Source organism: Pan paniscus, chromosome 2 (assembly GCF_029289425.2).
Source record: "Pan paniscus chromosome 2, NHGRI_mPanPan1-v2.0_pri, whole genome shotgun sequence".
Taxonomy (NCBI): Eukaryota; Metazoa; Chordata; class Mammalia; order Primates; family Hominidae; genus Pan; species Pan paniscus.
Window position 1 is genome coordinate 103,601,203 of NC_085926.1, and position 23,216 is coordinate 103,624,418.

At 35.5% G+C, this 23,216-nt stretch overlaps 1 protein-coding gene across 22 annotated transcripts in view; it reads right to left on the minus strand.

Annotated features, from left to right (window-relative positions):
• Window positions 1–2,362: 2,362 nt before the first annotated feature.
• CBLB (Cbl proto-oncogene B) overlaps window positions 2,363–23,216 on the minus strand; it is a 217,072-nt gene continuing 196,218 nt past the window's right edge. For 18 of the 22 annotated variants that reach the window (XM_057301850.2, XM_057301848.2, XM_057301845.2 and 15 more), the window contains 2 exons: window positions 17,227–17,346; window positions 2,363–6,148 (listed from right to left, as the gene is read on the minus strand). In XM_057301850.2, coding sequence (XP_057157833.1) covers window positions 5,889–6,148; window positions 17,227–17,346 — 380 coding nt within the window. In that variant the 3' untranslated portion in view covers window positions 2,363–5,888. Of the gene's footprint in view, window positions 6,149–17,226; window positions 18,041–23,216 lie in introns of those variants that run through there. The other 4 variants (XM_055110233.2, XM_055110232.2, XM_063602879.1 and 1 more) reach the window with 1 other exon arrangement.

The following is a 23,216-nucleotide window of genomic DNA, read 5'->3' on the forward strand; positions in this document are numbered from 1 at the left end:
ACTTTGCATCTTACATTGGAATGGTTCTTTAGGGAAATGTACAGCTCCTTTTGAGAGTAGTTTGAGGACAGTCACTGATGTCCTAGGGAAGTTGCTGCCAGACGTTTTATTTCATGTCCCTGATATTTACGTCATAAACAAGCTAACAAATGAGGTTTGGGTAGTTTACTGAGGGGGAAGCAATGCTTGCAGTGAAGGGAGAACTGGGTGAGATTGGGCCCTGCACTGCTAAGGGACAGAGGAGAGGATCTCTGCTCAAAAGACTGTGGGAGGGGTTAGGCAGAATTTGCATCTCCAGGGGTGAGCCCTCTGAGCTTGCCAGGCAGGAAGTATTTCCAGAGAAATAAAATGCATCTATCCATCCCACACCATTTCCCCAGAGAAGGACCCTCTAATGATGGCTATCTGACTATAGATACTTTTTGTTAAACTAAGGAAACCACTAAAGTTCATTTGAAATGAAATGTCTGGCTTTTTTTTTTTTTTAGTAATTTACTAAACACCTTGAACCTGATAGGCTGCCAACATGGTATGTTGAGATTTTTTCTGTAATCACTTCTTTTAACTATTAATTATCTTTCCTTGTTTAATCACCTGCATTCTAATTCAGTCTAGCCTGTCCACTGTCTCCCAGTGTTGGGCAGCCCTTAACCTCAGGGACTAGGAGCAGAGAAGGGGCAAGATGTACCCTTTTTAACCACTCCTCTTCATTCTTACATTTCTGCTTCTTTGGGATTGGGATAGGGGAAGGAGAGTTAAGGAAAGGAGTAAAATTCTTTTTACAAGTGCTATTGTAGGGCATGTTTGATTTTGTATTTTGCCCATACAGTAAGTTCTCAAATGTGGACTTTGTTGTCAAGCTCAAGTGGGAGGACACTCGGTTAGTGTCTGACACATCAGATACATCAGATATCCACTGGCTTGACTTCCTTGTGCCTAGTCCAGCAGTGTATACCCCAAAGTCTCTTGCTGCTTGGGTTACTGTGGCTGACAGGTGGCCTTCTTGGGTCCTGCCAAGAGAACTCCAGCTCAGCTGCCTTGACAGGGCTCTGCCTGTCCCAGGGGCGTATGATGTATCCTTGTTCTCCCAATGGTGGAGATGCTTATTACCTGATTCACTGTTGACTCTTCTCTAGTTATGTTCTGCTCTGCTCTAGTAACCACAGATGGCAGATCAGTAAGTCCACTGTGTGGACTCTAATAGAATAAAATGCCAGTTCCCTAATATCTATAATTGGTGTTCTCTGGGAGCTATCATTAGTTGAATTGGGAGAGGTGGACCAAACCCAGAACATTCTCACTCATCACTCACTTTTCCCAGGTAACCCTCCAGCCCATCCTCTTCTGCTTATGATGACTCTTAGGACACAGGAATGGAAGTTCTGCCACCAGCCTCTTAATGAGTCCCACAGAGGTTTCCCGGGGGGAGGGGGGGGGGCTGCTAGGAGAGAAGAACAAGTCTTCTCAAAGCACTGAAGTGATGATGAGCGGCATCTCACCTTTGCTTAAATAACAATATTTTATCATGTGTGCTCTTCCTATTTGAAAAGTTTTAACTCTGAATTTCTTAATACCAACAACAAATCCTTGCTCCTTTTAGGCTTACAAAAGACTACTTAGTCTTACGGGTTGTCAAACTTTCTATTAGAAATATAATTCCCAACTTCCCTTCCACAGTTCTAAAAGAGGCAGGGTTGTCGAAAGCATTAAATGGTTTGACACTAAGCTCCTTACACATCATAAGGGCTCAATAATTAGTTCTTAAGCACTTATCATACAGACGTAATTCTAGTACAATGTGGTATGTTGTACACACATTTTTGTACTGGAATTACTTGCTTATGTGTATCTTCCATTTCATGGTATATGCTTCCAGGAAGTAATTGTTATTACTATGCACGGAACTTTGCATGTAGCAATTAGTTTCACAATATTCTGCCATGATTCTTGATATAAAAGCAATTATTAACATTGTTATCTCTGTTGTTCTCTCCCCACTATATACTGATCAGTGAAAAAATGATTTAAGAAATGAGGAATTTAAAGACCAGATGGTACTGTTGATCAGGAATTATCAATTATATATTATAGTACATCATCCTGAAGACTTTCAGCATTTCCCAGATATGATATTTCTTACTTGGAACCTTGATACACCTTTGACATTCAGATCTATGACATCGGGGCAATTTTATCTATTAGGCTATCTTAAAATTATGATTTTGGTACTTAATAACTAAATTACCTAGGATGGGTACACCTTGCACCACTTTGTTCAATTAGACATGAAAAAGAAAAATTACATCATAGAAATGCTCTAAAATTTTTGTGTTCATTTGAAAAATAAAGTACCAACTCTGCATTTAGTTAACGTTCATTTTATAAAATACTTTAAAAGAACAGATAAAGTACTTGAGGTTACATAATAACCAGAATTGAAAAGGAATGAACAAAATATAAATTAATTGAACATGACTATTTTGCCACATTACACAAGTTTTAAAAAGGCATTTTAAAAAACAATAAAATAGTAATCGGGGAAAAAAACCCTTTACTCTATTGGTGTCTTTGTCTGGAAAACTTTCCCAGAATCACTAAAATTCCAGGTCAACAGGTAGTACCTGAATTATTCAAATATACTGTAATTTGCTTCCAAATCTGTTAGCTGAAGAGAGAAACTAAAATTTTATCCAAGTTAATTCAGTGCAAATCAAAGCTTCAAGTTGAAAATCTGAGAGAAAAAATAACGTTCGAACTGTAGGAAATGCTTCTGGAACTGAAAAATTAAAAAATCACATTATGAAGAAATCTTTGCAAGTGTTCTTGGTATATGAAATGCTGAGTTAAGAAATGGGACCCTTTTAAGTTGCAGTGAGGGTTCTATTATGAAGACTATTTGCAGTGTGGGCAAAAGGGAAACAGAGAGGGAAGAGCTGAAGGTTGTATTTGTGGAAGGAAATTCAAGTTAAGCAAAAACTGCTTTTATTCAATTCTAGAAAAATTTGGTGAGATATATCATACATTAGGGGAAAAAACAGATTATGGAGATAAATTTACTGGAATATAATTGAGGATAAGTCCTTCTATCTCCAGAACATGTTTGGGTTGGGTGAGAAGGGTTGATATTGGCCACATATCAATAAGTTAATTTGTCTTAATTTTATGTATTATATGAAATGCTGACTTAAAAAAAATTGTTACCAAATCTTGAGAAATGGAAGGAATGTCTAACTTTTTGGATCACAGTGAAACAAAGTCTGGATCACTTCCAAACATCAACGAGGAGTCGCTTTTACAATAAAAAAAATTTTAATTATTTTCTCAAAAAAAATTTTTTTTAGGTTTAATTTCATAGGTGATAGATAGCAATGGGTCTTTCTTGACAGTGTTTAATAGAAAGTTTTCCTCTTTTCATTCCATTACATACAAATTTTTTATTCATTCTTTTTAAATGACAATACTAATGGTTGCTATTGAGTACAAGATGCAGAGATTTTGCTGGAGGCTGGTAAATTTTCTCTGCAAAACAGATATCCCCCCACCCCCCCCAAATTTCAGGTCCAGGTTTGCTATATCATCACTAGTCCTTCTAATTCTCACTGGAAATTTTCAAATATTGTTTATAAACTGAATGAGAATGTGCTATGTTCTCTAACATTCTTATTTTACATCATTCTCTAATATATTAGGAATGTTGCAACGTTATCACAATGAAGTGGCAACTTTTGGCCTTTAGACTGTACCTATCATCAGCAATCATAAAAAGGCCAAAATAAACAGTGCTATTCCAAGGTGACATCTGAAACTGTTAAAACAAGTGAATAATCATAATGACAAAACAGGGGTTCATAAAGCAAAAGAAAATTTGCCAATGCAATTTTAAAAGTGTAAGAAACTTCACTCATGTACCTACTCATGGGAAGAACATCTAAGGCAAATGAAAAATTCCCCTCCAGGGACATAACCAGCTCAGAACCATCTGAAAAAATTCATACAAAAGCAGAAATTACCCAAGGCCTGTGAGTCCTCATCTCATACCATGAAAGCCAGACTGTCAAAAAAAGGGCACATGTTACTTTGCAAAGGAATGTATTAACTCCTCTCCCAGGATCAACTTAGTCTACGTGTCTTTTGTATAACATTAATTTCCACCAGATCTACTAGATGTTCAGTCATGTCCTTTCAGGTCCTGAAGGCAGGCTCACTCTCTGATGCATCTTTGTATATCATGGTGGGTGTGAAGTGAAAAGAGGAGACAGAGAAATATGCACAAACCCACAATTAGTCCATATTTAGAAAACTTTCTGTGGGTTCAAGCATTTACACAGAGATGATTTTATCTCATTTCTCCATTAATTTCCCATTTGAAATGAAAACCAGCTAATTCTAAATTCTAAAGCTCTGGGGGAAACCTTCCAGGCTTTGTCTATCAGACAGACTTTGTCATAAAAAACACAGAAAAACAAAAATAAAACACTACGCTGGAATCAGCTTTTGAGAGTTTGCGCTTTAAAAACACAGTGCCTAACAGCACCAAGCACATCATAGATGCTCAATAAATATTTGTAGATTTATTAAGAGTAATAACATGGTGTTTAAAGAACCAACCACCATTTTGTAAAAAAGGCAAAAACTACATTAATTTCTTTCACCTGATTTGATAAAGCAGTGTGGAGCAATGAATGAGAGAATCTGCAAATTAAATATGAACTCTAATTTGATTGCAGAGAGAAAATTACTGAGAACTTTGCAAAAAACATTGCCACAGTAGCCTTGACACTCAACAGTGCAACAAAGAGTTAATGTTTCCACTGCAATATGAACTGGTTCCCACAGCTCTTAGGAGATAGAGTGTAATCACTTAAATGGGAAATGAACTCTAATTCCACTTGAGAAAAGGTATGTTATGTTCATAATTTTATCTGAAAATTATTAATATATTTCAGGGAGATGGCCCTCTCATTCAGCATCCCTCAAAGTAATGCAGGCATAAGTATCAGGGGACCTTGTTATTTAACTTCAGTACAGCATTGTCTTATACAAGTGATCTCTCTTCCATATCTGTAGTAGCTGCTTTCTAATATTGTAGATTTTTGCAGTTGTGACACCCCTGGGATGACAGACATGAGAATATGGAGGATTAAAGGTTACAAAACTTAAACAAAAAAGGGAAGCTCCTCTATGTTATGTGAAAACCCCTTACAAAAGGCAGTTTATTGACAAATAAATGCTTTATACATTCAGGTTTTTCCCATCTCTCAATAGTGATGGTTTCCAAAGAAGAAACTCAGTAGTGAAGAACACATACTTTTTTTTTTTTTTTGCATTAGTTTGATCAGTTGAAAATCAGAACCTTCAAAGCATCTTGTGAATGAGAGAAATGGAACTGGACCTGGGCAAGGCATGGGGATGGTAGAGATCCAAATGAATAAATGATTTAGCTGTTGATGTGGACAGCAAGAGAGGTGGTGGGAAATGTTACAGCAGACCTGACCACGCTACAAAGGGTCTGTGAAGAACACAGTACAGGTATCGAAACACCAAAACAAAACTAAACTAAAAACAAGAACAAACTGCAACTTTGCCAAATTGTAAACAAGGTAAAGCATTTCACAGGTTCAAAGTTCAAGGGAAGTAAACGTCTTTAAATTATTTTTGTCAGTTCAACCCTGATTTAAAAATATGGCTAGCAAAAACAAGGAAGCCACAGCTGTCGACATCCTGAGCAAGCATCGGTCTCCTTTGAGAAGCTGCACTCCCAAGCCTCTTCTCAAGCTGCTACACGAGGAGGAGACACTTCTCTCTTGAATTCCATCTCAGTTCTCTTTATTTCCACACTCTTGGAATACGTCGATTGCTTTCCATTTTGGTGTCTACAGTTCTGGCTGCTATAGATTTAGACGTGGGGATACTGGAGGAGGGAAGGCAAATTCTCGGAGGATGCTCCGGGCAACTTCGACATTATTCTGGGCTATCTCTAAGGCTCTCTTCACCTCTTCAAAGGCATAACCCTCTCCCATGAGTTTTGCAATTTTTGCATCGACATTTTCCAATGCCGCCTCAGGCCCATGGGGTTTTCTGTGGTGAATTTCTGGTGCAGTCCTGCGGGGTCGTGGTTTAGGGGGTCTGGCTGGTGCCTGTGAACCATCTGTGTAGATTTTTAAAGAGAGATACTATTTAAACAGTGAAATAAAAATGAAGGCAAGATAACATAACAGCATTATCTCATTTCCTATGGAAATATTATTTCTTGTTTTCTTTACAAATAAACTTTTTTTCAATTTTTCCATACTATTGTGGGATAGGTAGTATTATCCTCATTTTGAACAACAGAAAATTAAGGTACAGTGTGTTGGTAGTTCCACTGAGAAATTTACACATCTCCTTCTCTATTCCACATTTTATTCTTCAAGCCATATGTGGTCAGAGAGATAGAGAAAGGAAAAAATAATTAAAATAACTATCTAAAAAGGGAAGCCTTTCACTTTGTTTAGCAATACAGTTCACACTCTACTACAGCACAGGCTCTGGTTGATGGTTCTCCAGAGGAACAATCTTGGGAGGTTTCTATGAGAGGAAACTTTGTTCACAAGCTCACAAATAGCCATGGCAGAACGTCCCCACAGGTCCTAAAACAGATGCTCTGTAGCATCTTCCTAGCTGATTTTTCAAGTTAATAATCTGTGCCTTACTGATGCTAGGAGAAAAAAAAACAAAATAGTAGATGCTTTGACTCTACTGTTAGTCAATAGGCTGAACGGAAGGAAACTCAGTGCTTTGCTTAAATACTTTATACAGATTGCAATGTAGGAAGTTTTGCTCAAGAAAAAGCAAACCTAGAAGAAATATTAGGAGTAGAGAATTGGGTTCTAGATTAGTCCCTTGGTGATAATACAGCCTCCAATTTAAACCAATGACATTGGCACCCATGAATGGAGAGTAACCTTAAGAAAAAAGAAAAGGTCCCAGGTCATGGGCTAGCTAACTTGACAGGGCACTTTCATCATGTATTTCCTGGTTATGTATAGCACTTTATGTCAAAAGCCTAGACAAAAAATACACACATACACACACTATACGTATACATGAGATGGAGTTTTACTCTTGTTGCCCAGGCTGGAGTGCAATGGCGTAGTCTCAGCTCACTGCAACCTCCACCTCCCGAGTTCAAGCAATTCTACTGCCTCAGCTTCCCAAGTAGCTGGGATTACAGGCGTGCGCCACCATGCCTGGCTAATTTTTTTTTTTTTTTTTCCCAGTGGAGACAGGGTTTCACCATGTTGATCAGGCTGGTCTTGAACTCCTGACCTCAAGTGATCCACCCACCTTGGCCTCCCAAAGTGCTGGGATTACAGGAGTGAGCCACCGCACCTGGCCCATATATACATTTTAAAATGTCATCTTTATGTCATGAAATACACTTATGGATTTAAGACTATCTAGACAACAATATTTAATACCTTTCTCTCAGACCACTGACAAATGCCAAACAATAAATTCAAGGACAGAGTTAAGTGAACGGTGATGTGAGGTTAAAAGCCAAATGTCTCATGCTTAATGTTCCCATCTTGTCTCCCCACTCCTGCTGCCTCAGCAACTTTCCCAATGGCTTCAGGAGATACTGTAAGCTGATATTTTCAATAATAATAAACGTAAATAATAAAAGCTAATCTGATGTATTATTCAATATTTTTCCTTTCTAAATCAAAAGATATATGATATTTTTCCAGGAGAAGGTAACTTGTAAAAACATCATCCTATATACAATTCTAGCAATATCAATATAACATACATAAAACAAAGCCTCTAGGATAAAAGCATTTGTTTCCACATCAAATAGGATGTATTCTTTTTTTTTTTTTTTTTTTTAAATGAGATGAAGTCTCATTATGTTGACCAGGCTGGTCTCGAACTCCTGTCCTCAGGCAAGCCTTCCATCTTGGCCTCCCAAAATGCTAAAATTACAGGCGTGAGCCACCACGCCCGGCCATGATGACAGTCTTATTTTAAATTATTCCTTTTTTGCAACAAAATGTCCAGTTTTAAAAAATATTATAGCTGTAGACAATGTATATTAAAGTATGCCCATATATAAGAACATATAATTTCTGGTTCTTGCTAACATCTGTACTGTTTCTTGCATCTGTAATTAAACATCTCAAACTATTATCGTCTGATAAACTGCGTTTCTTAGTATGCTTTGTAGTTCCATTTATTTTCCTATTAAGTATTTTCATTATGTCATACAGGAATGGACAATAAATTATGTTTTGCTTTTAATCATTTTCAAAACTATTAGAAATTATTGAAAGCTTTCCTTTAATCAATTACCAAAAAATTCATACATTTAAATCATGTCTGTTCTGAGACACTTTTAGATGAGAAAAGTACCTAGACTTTGATACAAAAGTACCTAGACTTAGAAAACAATTAACTTGTTTTCTATGGGTAATTTTCTAAGAGATTTTTAATACTGTTATTTTGTCTGTCCAGGATACTGAGATGTGCACATGAATGCCAGGCATGTTTGAAAAGAACAGCTGTGTATACAAGTGGGATGAATACTATGACGAATGCCTCTAATAAATGGTATAACTGGCAATTGAATCTTAAATCTCAGTTTGGCCGCTAAGATCTTGGGCTAAAGCAATTTACTTTCACAATTCTCATTCTCCAAATCTAATTTATATATCTGTGTTTAGAGGTATTATTTATCCCTTTCAACCAGGTAGTATAACAATTAATGTAATATACAGTATATGGACTGAGGAGACCATTAAAAAGAAAGAACAATGAATTAATATTTATAATGATAAGTGCTATACTCAAATGCTATAAACCAGCAATTACTATAACAGGAATGCCAGAGAAGTGTGAAAGAAGAAAGAACACAAAATTTGTTGTGAGTATCTGATTCTACAGAAAGCCTTCTAGCAGAATATTAAAAAGCAAGATCTGGTGCAACCTGAACTACTAGTGGAAGCTGTTAAAAAGTGGGGAGGAGGAGATCATTTCCATGCTGACCATTAGAGCAAATTGCTTAGAACCGATTACTCTTTCTGTCTCTTCCCAAAGCCCAGACGCAGCCTTCACTTTCTCCACTTTTCTTTTTCACAGTACCTAAAAGTGGATTACACCAGGTCCTCATTTACTTTAGCACTTTCGAATGTGTAGGGTAGTGGAAGGAAGCAATGAAATGAAGATGAAACTATCTTCTGGTCCCCTAAGATTATTATATTGCAGTTTGGGAGCACACTGAAATAACTATAAATTTTATCAACCCTGTGGAATTTCTGTACCTGAATATACATCATCCTTAAAAATAGTTATTTTGGAAAAGCATGTGTTTGTTCTAGTGCTACCATCCATGTTCATGGTATTTTTGAACTCTTATGAGTAATTGCAGTGGTATCAAAATAAGTACAAGAACGTAAGCCACAGAATATAAATAGTACATCTTCTGGGTTACCAATTTTCTTAAAAGATATAAGGTCATTAATATTTTAAGGCACTGAAATGAATACAGATACACTAAGGAGTAAAATATAAAGTTTGCACAAATTTTTGAGACAAAATAGAAACAATGTCTTGCACTAAAAAACTAAATATTGTCCTCTTTTACCTAATGTCCCAGTCCTTGTGTTGTTCACTGTCAACTCTTCTTTGAGAAAGAAAGATTTGAGAAGCCCTGGTTTAGGAGTAAATTTTGATTCAGCTTTCCTTTTCTGAGCATATAAAAGAACAGAGTGATGTGGCCGACCGCCACTGCTACTACTTGAGACCATCAATACTACAGTTACTATAATACTGTTACCACTTGAGACTGTCATTAGGAGAGTTACTACTGTTACTACTTGAGACCTTCACTACAACAGTTACTGCTGTTACTACTTGAGACCGTCACTACGAGAGTTACTACTGTTACTACCTGAGACCTTCACTATCACAGTTACTGCTGTTACTACCTGAGATCTTCACTATGACAGTTACTGCTGTTACTACTTGAGACCTTCATTATCACAGTTACTGCTGTTACTACTTGAGACCTTCACTATCACAGTTACTGCTGTTACTACTTGAGACCTTCACTATCACAGTTACTGCTGTTACTACTTGAGACCTTCACTATCACAGTTACTGCTGTTACTATTTGAGACCGTCATTATAACAGTTACTACTGTTACTACCTGAGACCATCATTACAAGACTGAACTAAGGGAAGAACCTAGAAATGATAACAAAAAACAAAAGAAACTGTTTTAAGGAAAGGGTGTGAGGAAGAAGAAGTGAGCAAAGGCAGCAGCCCTGAGCTTCTATAGCCCTTTGTATTTATTGGGGAGAAAGAGCAGGGATGAGGAGGTAACGATTGGTCAGCTGCTTGACTGATCACAGGTTCACATTATTGTTAACAGGCTTCAGATGTGCCTAATCACAAGAAACACTTGTGCCTGGGTCGTGACTGCCCTCAGCATTCCTCCTGGGCAGCACATGCAGTTTGTCAGTTTGTCAACATTCTGCTTTTATGAGAACAGTTTGCTGTTCACTCATATAGCCTCCAGTGGTATAGTGAGTTGATCACGACCCTCATTCTTTCAGCCTCCAACAGAGTGACAAACAGAACATTCCTGGATTGCATGGGAATTAGCCTAACATGGTTGGAATATTACCCAGAATGATTACTCTAGGTCATACATTCTAGACGGGGGCAATCATTGGTTCTTGTGGGATGAAAGAAAACAATTTTAGATGGTAAAATGGTTTGTGGCCTTCCAAAGAGCCATGGTACATAGAGATATACCTCTATCTCTATGTCTACTAAGCACATCTGTAGTTTAAACTTTCATTATTGCTGGGGACAGAAAGCTTATTAGGAAAAAAAAAAAAACGTGTCCAAAAGGCCCGTAGGCAGACCATATTTTTTTTTTTTTAAGTGAGACACACTGCTGTATATCTACATAACCTCCATTTAAAGAACTGAGGATATTTCATTTCAGTGGCTGTCAATTATTTTGCCACAAAAAGTCTTTATTACTCCCCTCATCATCTAAAGATTGGGTTGGGTTTTCTTTTTCTATATTCTGAAAGATGTGTCTAATAAGCAAATGCTATTGTATTGATGAATATATTTTCCCATTTTCTATTACACTGGATCATGTTCAACAATAAATATAACACTGAGCTTCTGTATATCTAGGTAACAGCAAAGGGATTTAATGTGAAAGTTTTCTAGTATATAAAGTTAGGGTTTCTGTTAGACTTTCAAAATGTTAAAAATAGTATTTGATAGCACATAAAAATAATGGATTGTCATACAATAATTTAAAATGACATTTATTTTTTAAAATAATGTGGTAAAATACTTATAATACTCCTAAATGGAACTGAGATAGAATTGACATATTGAGTATGATCTTAAGATCATAAGTGAAAATGTGCATAGACAAAACATTTAGAAGGCTACACTTGAAAATGGCAATAATGTTCCTTATTGAAGATAGGGTTTTAAGTGATTGCTTTTTCTTATTAATTGTTTTCTCTGTAATTTCCTTTTATTTTCCAATGCATGTATAATATGTGCATAATTAGAAAAACCACCACCAACAACAAAATAGTCTCAGATCTCCTCTGATACTCTTAAAGGCCTCAGCTGCACAAGTATCTAAGACTGAGAACCAGAGATCGATTTTGCTCATGTGAAAAATATAGGAAGTACATAGTGAGTGGCTTTCCTAAGGTCATGTGAAAAATAATCAGAATCTAGATTTTGAAATTTCTAGTACAGTTTTACTATTTCTAAAACCCTTCATTATTTTGTCATCACTACTATTCCATCACTATTATCATGATTTTACCACTGAACATCTCCAAACTCAGTCTGGAGATGTGAGATGCATGTGTACATTTTTTTCTAACTTAATTCTGGCATGATGATGGGATAACAACATAAACTTTATTAACAAATTTTTTAAAAACTGAAACTGATGTAAATTCTATCAGGCTTACACTTTCTGCAGTAGCTTGAGTTAGTTACTAACCTTTGTTATGTCTTTCTTTCTTCTATAAATTGACATTAATAATATCTATTTCAGGCCAGGCGCAGTGGCTCACGCCTATAATCCTAGCAGTTTGAGAGGCTGAGGCAGGTGGATCACCTGAGGTCAGGAATTCAAGACCAGCCTGACCAATATGGTGAAACCCTGTCTATACTAAAAATATAAAAACTGCCTATAGTCCCAGCTACTTGGGAGGCTGAAACAGGAGAATTGCTTGAACCTGGAACGTGGAGGTTGCAGTGAGACAAGATTGCACCACTGCACTCCAGCCTGGGTGACAGAGCGAGACTCTGTCTCCAAAAAAAAAAAAAAAAAAAAAAAAATATATATATATATATAAATATAAATATATATGTATATGTATATATGTATATATATATACACACATATAAATACACACACATATATATATTTCAGAGTGGTTAGGAGAAATAAAATTATATCTATTTCTATATTACACAGTAAAAATAAATTTATATTTATATCTATACCATATTATATAACCATATATTTGTATAACAATATTAAATATATAAATGTATAATTATAAACAGATAATATAAAATATACATTATTAAATAAAATAACATGAATATTTATATTTTACTGCATAACTATATAAATACAATTATATATAATATTAACTTATATAAAATTTATATATCTGTATCTGGCTGGGCGTGGTGACTCATGCCTGTAATCCCAGCACTTTGGGAGGCCGAGGTGGGCGGATCACAAGGTCAAGAGTTTGAGATCAGCCTGGCCAATATGGTGAAACCCCGTGTCTACTAAAAATGTAAAAATTAGCTGGGCATGGTGGTGGGCGCCTGTAGTCCCAGCTACTCAGGAGGCTGAGGCAGGAGAACTGCTTAAACCCAGCAGGCGGAGGTTGCAGTGAGCCAAGATTGTGCCACTGCACTCTAGCCTGGGCAACAGAGTGAGACTCGTCTCAAAAAAAAAAAAAAATTATATATCTGTCTCTAAAATACTTAGCAAAGCATCAGGACTATAGTAAATGCTTAACAAACTTAACGAATTTTAATTAGATAAAATAATATTGTATATATTATCTGAAACATACTGTCTAAATTTACTTAGTAAACCAGTGACAATTCTTGGGACAGATATCAAAACTCTTAGACTACTGACCTTCTCAACTATAACAATAACAGAATTAGAAAAAAATATAAATACATTTAATTGATCAAGGAATAAAAGAAATCTCAAACACATTATGATTAACTTTGTTATTCTACTAGAAGTTGGATCAATTAATTCTGGGATTCATTTTTATGCCATAAGGTTGAATTACTGCCTCTATAGAAATACTGCTGGCCACACGCAGTGGCTCAAGCCTGTAATCCCAGCACTTTAGGAGGCTGAGGTGGGCAGATCACAAGGTCAGGAGTTTGAGACCAGCCTGGCCAACATGGTGAAACCCCATCTCTCTACTAAAAATACAAAAATTAGCCGGGCATGATGGTGAATGCCTGTAATCCCAGCTACTTGGGAAGCTGAGGCATGAGAACTACTTGAACCTGGGAGGTGGAAATTGCTGTGAGCTGAGATCGCGCCACTGCACTCCAGCCTGGACGACAGAGCGAGACTCCATCTCAAAAAAAAAGAAATACTGCCTATAGAAGGACATGATTTAATAAACTAAATTACAAATAAAAAAATCTTCACATACAATGTTTTAAATATATCCAGAAAATGGTTATTTAATCTTAGATTTGTAAGGAAAACAACTCTAGGTTCTCTGGCTTTCAAACTGAAGCTGTCTGTAAGCCCCAGTATTTCACATAGCTAAACTGTGGGAAAACTCAACATTGCCATTTCCTTTGTTGAAACACAAAATCTTAAAGACACATAATCTACCTTAAAATTCCAACCCTTGCGTGAAGTGAAGCCACGATTTCCAATTGAGATCTTAACAGAGATAAACTATTGAATACTTGGTCCTAATATAAAATGTATTCAACATTCCATCAATTCTCCTTTAAGCTAGTAAACTAATAGTAGTATTGAAATTAATTCATTTTGTAATGAGATCTCCTTTATTTTATAATGAGATTGGCTTATTTGGCAATAAGGTCTTTTAATGGTTTCAAACACATTTGAGTTGTGCTAAAATCAAGCATTGTTTTCAAGTGTTACCTTGAACTTCCTTCCAAATACTAACAATATGAAAAATCACCTCAAGAGTGAATGGTGCATTTCATTAATACAGCCTTTTAGAGTTTTCAAAGAATGGTATTCAAACTGTAGTACAATATGTCTTACAACAAGAGAAAAGCAAACTGAGAAATTTGTAAAACCTCACACATAGATAGAAGAGACATGTGCCCCATGTGAATAATACATCCATGTAAAGAAACAAGCAGATTACTAGCAAAAATGTTTGTCCTATATACCGATATATGTGAATTTAACATGGGCTGGTAAGCTCTTCTTATATCTGGACTACCTACGATACGTTCATATATTTAAATTTCAATTATACATGTAGAAAAACTTTAAGAAAAGCATAAAATATTTTCTTTGGGAGGAATAAACATTTAGAAGGCTCTTTATATATGTAGACATACATATACATGCAGACATACTTTTTAGATAAGAAAACAAGGGAGATATTTTAAAATCAATGAAACTACATTTTAAACTTCTTTAGAAATATACTTTCCATAGAAGCCTATTCATAAATAAGTGACTATCAATTATTTAGACAGCCATAAGTGATAACAGAAGTTGAATTCATAAGGCAGAGCAATCATACCAGAACCCCATTTGGTCATCTTAAAAAGGCCTTAATAAAAACAGATTAATTACTGCAAAATAAGAGCTATTAGAATCCTAAAGGCGCATATGCATTCAGTCTCAAGGGTTGAATGGAAAGACCTCATCTAGAAGGCAAGCTCAGTCTCTCTGCTGATGTAAAATAAACTAGTGAACAGCCTGGTAGGCCTGTGAACTTCATGTGAACAAACATATGTTGGAAAAAAGTATCTTATTTTCTGTGGTTGACTGTGTTTGTAAAGAGAATTTAGGGAATAGATTGAAATATTTGATGTTACAGCTAGCTGGGCCCTCAGAGTAATAGTCAGGACTCTTTTATTACTTAGGTAAAAGCCAGTTCAGGCTTCTGGCAAATGGCTATTTGGGGATATTTCAACAAGGTTTGTGATTTGAAGTTCTTCCAGACATTTCTAGTGTAATGCTAATAGGGATTCATACTGCTTGAAATCATATATGTGAATGATGTTCCTCTGGGCTCTACAACACCCACTTATTATGGAGAAAACTGTAAAGAAGCTGTGAAAACACTGTGTTTTGGCTACAAGTTTTCCCATAACTAAAGTATAGGTTTCTTTTAATCCAGAGCTGGTGGTACTGAATATGTTATTTTAAATCAGTCATAGCACTTTGCTCAAAGTTATATTTTAATACTATTTTCTTTAAAAAAAATTGCTTCCTTATGTTATATAGAAGCTGTCAGATATTGTCTTTCTTTCTTGACTTTCATGTTTTGTCATCAAATTATTTTGACTGGAATTACAGGCTACTCATGGATACATATGAAACCTTAGAATGACTAGAAATAAACTGATAAGAGAACACTGGCCAAAATTTGAAAAGATTAAAAAGATTTTCTATGCTTTCCTGAGTTACATGCAAGCAGTTAAACATATAAAACTACACAGGGATTTCTGCATCTCCCATGCATGGCATTGAGCACGTAAGAACTACCGTACTGACAATTCTTAAAACAGCTCATTAATTATCTTGATTCAGAAGTTTCAGAATGTATTGCTATTAGTATTAGCAAGTCTTCTATGAACTGAGGTTTTAGCTTAAAAATTTTTGAAATAAGACAAAAGTTCATATAGGAAAACTTCTGATATTCACAAATATGTGACAAAAATATTGCTTATCAGATATTTGCATTTAGTTTAATACAGACATTGGCTATTCTTCCCTCCTTTTGCCTATTTGTCCACTCAAATCCATCCATCCATCCATCCATCCATCCATCCATCCATCCATCCCCAACTATCCATCAAAGAGACATATGCTGGGCACTATTTTGGACACTTGAGGATAAAGCAATGCTATGGACTGAATGTCTGTCCCTTTTTCCCTGCAAATCCATATGTTAAAACCTAATCCCTTTTGTAATGATATTTGGAGGGGAGGCTTTTGGGAGATGATTAGATTATGCAGGGGAAGCCCTCATGAAAGGGATTAGTTTCCTTATGAAACAGATCCCAGAGCACTCCCTTGCCCTTGTGAGGACACAGTATGAAGGCAGTTATCTATGAACCTGGAAGAGGGCCCTCACTAGACACTGAATGTTGGTAGCTTGATCTTGGACTTCCCAGCTTCCAGAACTGTGAGATATAAATGTTTGCTGTTTAGGCAATCCAGTCTATGGTATTGTGTTATAGTAGCCTGAACTGACTAGGACAAGCAGTGAACCAGACAACATTCTTATCTCCAAAGTGTTAATACTTTAGCAGACGAGACAGATAACCAACAATCAAGCAAATGAATTTTGAATAACAAAATTTTAAGTAGTGACGGGTGCTATGAAGAAAAATAGAGCAAAAAAGGAAACAAAATGACTGCAGAAGATAGGAGCTATTTAGATATGTTCAGGGAAAGCCTCCTCAAGAAGCAAAGAAGCAGCATTCCATTATTAACGGTTGTGAGTATGACTTGTATTTACAAAAATGGTACATCCTTCTATTTGATGGCTGTCAGTGCAGCACTGGTTGGAGCCCTAAATAAGCTAAGAAAATGAATAGTTTGGTGCCAGTATTAATTCCATAGAGATTGCTATAAAACAGCATTGCAATGTACAAAGAGATTTTCCTCATTTCCTAAATCTGAGACAAAATGAAAGTTAGATAATGAATACATTTTGAATCAAAGAAGTGGCTCCACTGAGTGATCAAAGATAATATTAAGCTTAATATTTTTCTTTTCAATGAGGCAGTTCTGTAGCCATTCCTCTCACAATGCCAGCTTTATAAGCAAAATGCAATGATGATCAAAATACTTTCTTGGGTGGACAACATTCATTAAATTATATAATGAATAAGAAGGTGTTCTGAAAAGCAAAAAGCACTATATAACAATAAGGTATTATTGTTACTGTTACTAGCCAACTCACCTGAACATGAAGGAAGCTGATCATAGTCCTGTGATGTTCTGTTAGTTTTGACATTTTCACCTGGTAACCTTCTAGCGGGAGGCAAAGGAACTTGGCCACTTGCTAGATCAACAAAGGGATCTTAAAAATAAAAACAAGTTTCAAATTGAAAGGATGATCTCTGTTGATTGGCTGAAGAAAAAAATTCTAGAATTATTTTATGAAGATTATGGCTTTCAAAAATAAATTAGAAAATTAAATTCATGACTGATATTAACCATTTTTTACTGCCTGCATATTTTCTAATTTATTCATCACTTGCTTAAATATGCTCTTCACATTTATTTCCAGATAATAAAGACTACTTGTTTTATATTTATATTTTGCAGATATATTTAATTATAAGATTGTTGACAATAAAAACAGCTTCTAAATTTTATTTTCTGTCCCAATCCAACCTGTACAATGTATAGAAACTGTTCTAAAGTAAAAGCAAAAAACAAACAAACAAATATACATAAAACCATGGGTTTGGATCCTCCCTATAAGAGTATTATCAAATTACTTGATCTCTCTAAGCATTGGGCGTACAAAATTTGTAAAACAGACCTGAAACTTCGGATTTGTGTGGATTAAATGAATTTGTGCATGTAAAATCTTCTGTACATACAAGGTGCTTATTATTATATTGGGCATCCTATGCTTAACATCATTGTTGTTAGTTGGCTCACAAAATAGTAAATTTAATTGTTAAAATTATGCCATTTAGTAATTAACATTTGAATATACAGTAAAATGTGATAATTTACCACCTTGGCAGTCAGAGACAGGGCATCTGAAATAGTAAAAAACATGATATTTACTAACTGGAACTAAAGGGAGAAAAAGAGATTTTGTCAGTGTTGCTGTATTAAATCATCAATACCATAAACCCAACTGGTTTAACATTCATAGTATTATATGGGTTTAAATTCTTAGAGAATTGATTCCCTTTTTGAGTAGACAAACATTACATCTGAAAACCTCGGTTCACTAACAATTTATCTAGCTATCACTCCCACCTCAGGCACCGCTGCTTTCCTCTCATAGTACTTCTATGTTGTCGATATCTCTGAAAGTACCATCAATTCTTCTGAGGACAGGGATCTGAGGGATCTTTTCCTACTTCTCATGTTTGAATTATACCTCCTAAATCAAACATAGCACCTAGAACACTCTTGGCAAATAGCTTGCACTTAATATTTACTTTTAACTACCACAAATAAATCCACACAAATTCAGATTGTTCACAATTTTAAAATCAGTGAAACCTGAATTGCTAATGTAAAGCAAAAATTGTAAATATTAAAGAAGACCCGATTGAATTTCATTGTTTTAACTTCCACTCCCTTAGACATTAATAATATGTAAGTATTTGATTACTTACGATGAAAACATAGGCTTAAATATTGACTATTTTGATATTAGTTTTTGACTGGATAATGTAAGGCAGGATTTGAAGCCATTATCTTTTCACCTTTTTTGGAGTATAATAATTATCACCAGCTTTGCTGAGGACTTTTTGACTTAGACAAGGCTCTTTAACTTGTTTTCATTAATTTCAAGATTAAAATAACTCTTAGATTTTGAGTTTTCAATATTTGAAGAATTGGTGGTCCAGCTCCATTAACTTTCCAGAAATATTTTTAGGAAGGAATGAGAAGATAAATCGCATGAGACAATGTTGATCTTTTGGTTTGTTAGAGAAACCAAAGGAAACAAATATGGTGATTTCAGCATAAATTTTGAAATTTCCCAAAGATTTTGAACTAGATATTTCATAAAATTTACTTTAGGTTCTTGTAGACTCTAAATGCCCCTGATACAACATTAAGTCAGAGGAAAGACTGTCTTTTACAATACATACACTTGCTTATTTCTTTACGGGAAATTTATAGGTTTGTCAAATACACTTAATGCTATTTCTAATCATCTATTTATTTAAGGTTAAAAAGTAAACTCTGGATACACTTCAGAGCCATACATAGACTACAAAATATACCACTCTACTATATTCTTCCATTAAACTATATTATTTAAAAGGTACTAGATACACTCAAAATATTATTATAAATAGCAAAAATATCTGCTTATGGTTCTGTTTTGAATCATTATCATGTTCTATCTTGCATCATATCCTAAGTTTGCTATTTGTCAGCCATAGGGTAAACTGGGCTCTCTAAAGCAAATTATAAAGTTGGAAGCATTCAGGCTTTAAAGGGAAAGACATTAGATATAACACAATTGCTACACAGAGTATAACAATTACCAATTGTCCCCTGATAAGAAAACTTTGTAAAGTAATAAAGCTTTTCTAAAATAAATTCTTCAAAAACTAAAGAAAAATATTATATCCACAGGATTAAAACAAACTGAAATGATCACAGCCAATTTATCACTTATATAAGTGTTTGAGAAATAAATGGATACACATACAGAGACTAATCTGTTGTAAAAAGCAAAGTACTATTGCCTGTGATTTATAGTATAGCACTGCAAAACTGAAAATTTAGTACTTATTTGAGAGATTATAAAAAACTAAGGGAAGACTGGGAGGAAATGGTTTGCTACTTACAAAAGAAATGAGGAAATATACATCAATAAAAATTATATTGTGTACAAATATTTAACAACTATATACATTGCTCATGACATATTAACTGGAAAATGGTTATAAATAGCATATACTATGAGAAATAAATTTTACATAAATGTGAACTTACATACTCATAGGCAAAAAACAAAACAAAACTAAACAAAAAAAACAACAAAAAAAAAGGAAGGATACCTATCAATGATTAGGAGGAGGAAGTATGGATTTTTTTTTTTTTTTTTTTGAGAGAGAGCGTCTTGTTCTGTCACCCAGGCTGGAGTGGAGTGGTTCAATCTTGACTCACTGCAACCTCTGCCTCCCGGGCACAAGCCATTCTCTTGCCTTGGCCTCCCAAGTAGCTGAGACTACAGGCGCGAGCCACCAACACCCGGCTAATTTTTGTATTTTTGTAGAGCTGGAGTTTCACCATGTTGGCCAGGCTGGTGTCAAATTCCTGAGCTCAAGCAATATGCCTGCCTCAGCTTCCCAAAGTGCTGGGATTACAGGCATGAGCCTGTACCTGGCCTGGAATGTTTTTCTTAATTCTTTTTTTTCTTCACTATCTGAAACACTTCCAAATTTTTACCAAGTGTAAAAACAGAGGCAAATAAAATTAAATAATTAAAACAACGGCAAATTTCCTCCCTGGCCATCCATAAACCACCTGGAAGATTTATCAATTATCCCCCAAATTTTAATAGAGTATATCAAAGCAGAAACTAATGCTAGAAAAGGTTTGAAGAGCCATTTAGGCGAAACAAAGTTCTCCCCTCTTTGCTGCCCTCATGCTTTAGCTCATGTTCATATCTCTACTATGTAATGATCTACCACTGGTTTAAATCCTCCAGTGTCAGATAACTCACTACACTCAAGGTAGAACAATTCGTAACGATTTAGGAAACTTCTTTGTAGGATGAATGCAATTTTCATTCTTAACATTTCCCATTGATCTTACTCCTACCTTCTGAAGTGACATGGAAAAAATATAATCCTTCTTTCCCAAATACTGTAACTGAAGACAACTCTCGTCTACATCCAAGGTCTTCTCTTCTCTGAGCCAATTCTCAGTTCCTTTAATCCACTCTAGTTTACTTTATCATCCTGGTTGCACTTTTTTGAGAATACCCCAGCCCAGTATATTTCAAACTTGAACATGCATCAGAATCACCAGGAAGGCTTGTGACCACTGAGTCCCATTCCCAGGGTTTCTGATTTATTAAGTCTTGAATTTTCATTTTAAAGCAAATCCCCAGGAGATGCTAATGTTGTGAATCCGGAGAACACAATTTGAGAATTGCTGCTCTAGCCCATTAATGCTTCAACATCTGAACACAGTGGTCTCCACAAAGGCTGAGTACTGTGGAGGACTTCACTCCTCAGATTTGAATTCTGTGAGTTCAAGCCCCAAATGGCATGCGCTTTCTCATCATGATGATGCTTTATAAAGATTGTAGTCAACAAAACCCCTAAAACCTTTTCAACAATTGTTGCTAATGATCTGGATTTTCTTCATATTTTACTTATGCAGTTGCATTTCTGGATCCAAGAATAAAACTTCCATTTATCTTTAATAAAGTCAATTTGGCTAGCTTTCAGAGTTGAACTGTGACTTTAAGATTAGATAAGATCTTCAAGTGAGATTACAGGTTAGAGAAACAGCAAAATAAAGGTAGCATAAAGACTGACAAAAACACTGTATTTTGTGCACTGCACAAAGACACCTAGTTATAGTTATGAGCAGGACTTAAATACAGTCTTTGCTTTGTTTCTTGAGCCCTGACCTGGCACAAAGTAGAGGTAGGGGTGTCTACTTCAATCTACCAGCAAAAAGGAAGTACTTTTTTGTAATATGGAAAAAAGCACATATACACTAGTGGTAGCCTTGGGATTGGAGACAAAAGAGTGTAAAGCTTTTGTTGGGGACTTCAGGTTTTGTTAAGATATGATTGGCCTGTCCAAAATTGAGGGCTCATGTACAGCTGTAGGCATTACTATTCTGCCAAAAGAAATCTTACATGAAAGCCTAAAATAGAAAAGAGATAAAAGAAGAATGAGAGCCCTGCCTCTGCTTGCCCTGCCCCCTTGATCCTACAACAGTACTGAGGCACTTTTGCAGAGACATAGGACACTGCAATTTGACAATCACTACTATATAGAAGTCAATGAGCTATAAGGCTGAAAAGCTGAACCTGGCCCTACTGTGCAGGGCACTGAATGCTGGAATAAAAATGTAGGCTTGATTAGGTACTTAGTATAATATCATGAGAAAATTCAACCTCTCTTCCTAAGACACCTATCATTTGTCTTTAATTAGAAATAATTATTTCCTCAGGAAACCAAATCTCAATAATGTTTAGAAAAGATGTATCATTCCACCAGACTAAGATTTTACAGACTGAACAACGAAAACAACGGTAAAATGCTCACAGAGTTTGTTTAAATTTTGCAGTCCCTTTTATTTACCTTTTATAATTCTAAAACTACTGAGTTAAACTTTAGCATTTATAGCATATTCTTAATAAAGTCAATTCTTAGGGAGAACTGCTATAATGAATCTTTTACATTTCTTTAGACAGTATAATGTATTAAATACTTTGCAAAACAATACTCAAATGCTCATTTATCAGCCAAAAAAACCTTTATGCTCTATGATATGCAATAGCATTAAAATATTAAAATATTTCTTTTGAAAAGGAGGAAAGCTAATACACACGGTTTTAAATTTGAATCAAAATAATTGTCACAATGAAAGTCATAAAGGGGCTGGGTGCAGTGGTTCACGCCTGCAATTCTAGCATTTTGGGAGGTTGAAGCAGGGGGATCACATAAGGCCAGGAGTTCGAGACCAGCCTGGCCAACATGGCAAAACCCCATCTCTACTAAAAATATAAAAAATTAGCCGAGTGTAGTGGTGCACACCTGTAATCCCAGCTACTTAGCGGGTAGAGGCAGGAGAATCACTTGAACCTCGGAGGCAGAGGTTGCAGTGAACTGAGATCGCACCACTGTACTCCAGCTTGGGCAACAGAGTGAGACCCTGTCTCAAAAAAAAAAAAAAAAAAAAAGTCATAAAGGATCTGGTACCAGACTAGAAATCTGTCATGTAAATGATTATGAAAGACTGGAAAAGGAAACAAAAAAGTTGCCTTTTTTTTTTTTTAAGAAATACTTATTATAAGGGATGTTGATATTATTGGGAAGAGAATTAGAATATGTCCATCTATTAATGAAAGTCAAGAGAGAGTCAACAGGCTTGAAAAACATTGCCCTGACGCCCATGCTAGCCTGACACTCTAAGTTAAGGATAACTGTTGTTGAGCTCCCTGGCAGCCAAGCAAACACAAAACAGGCAAATCTATAAAATAAATACAACGGTTTA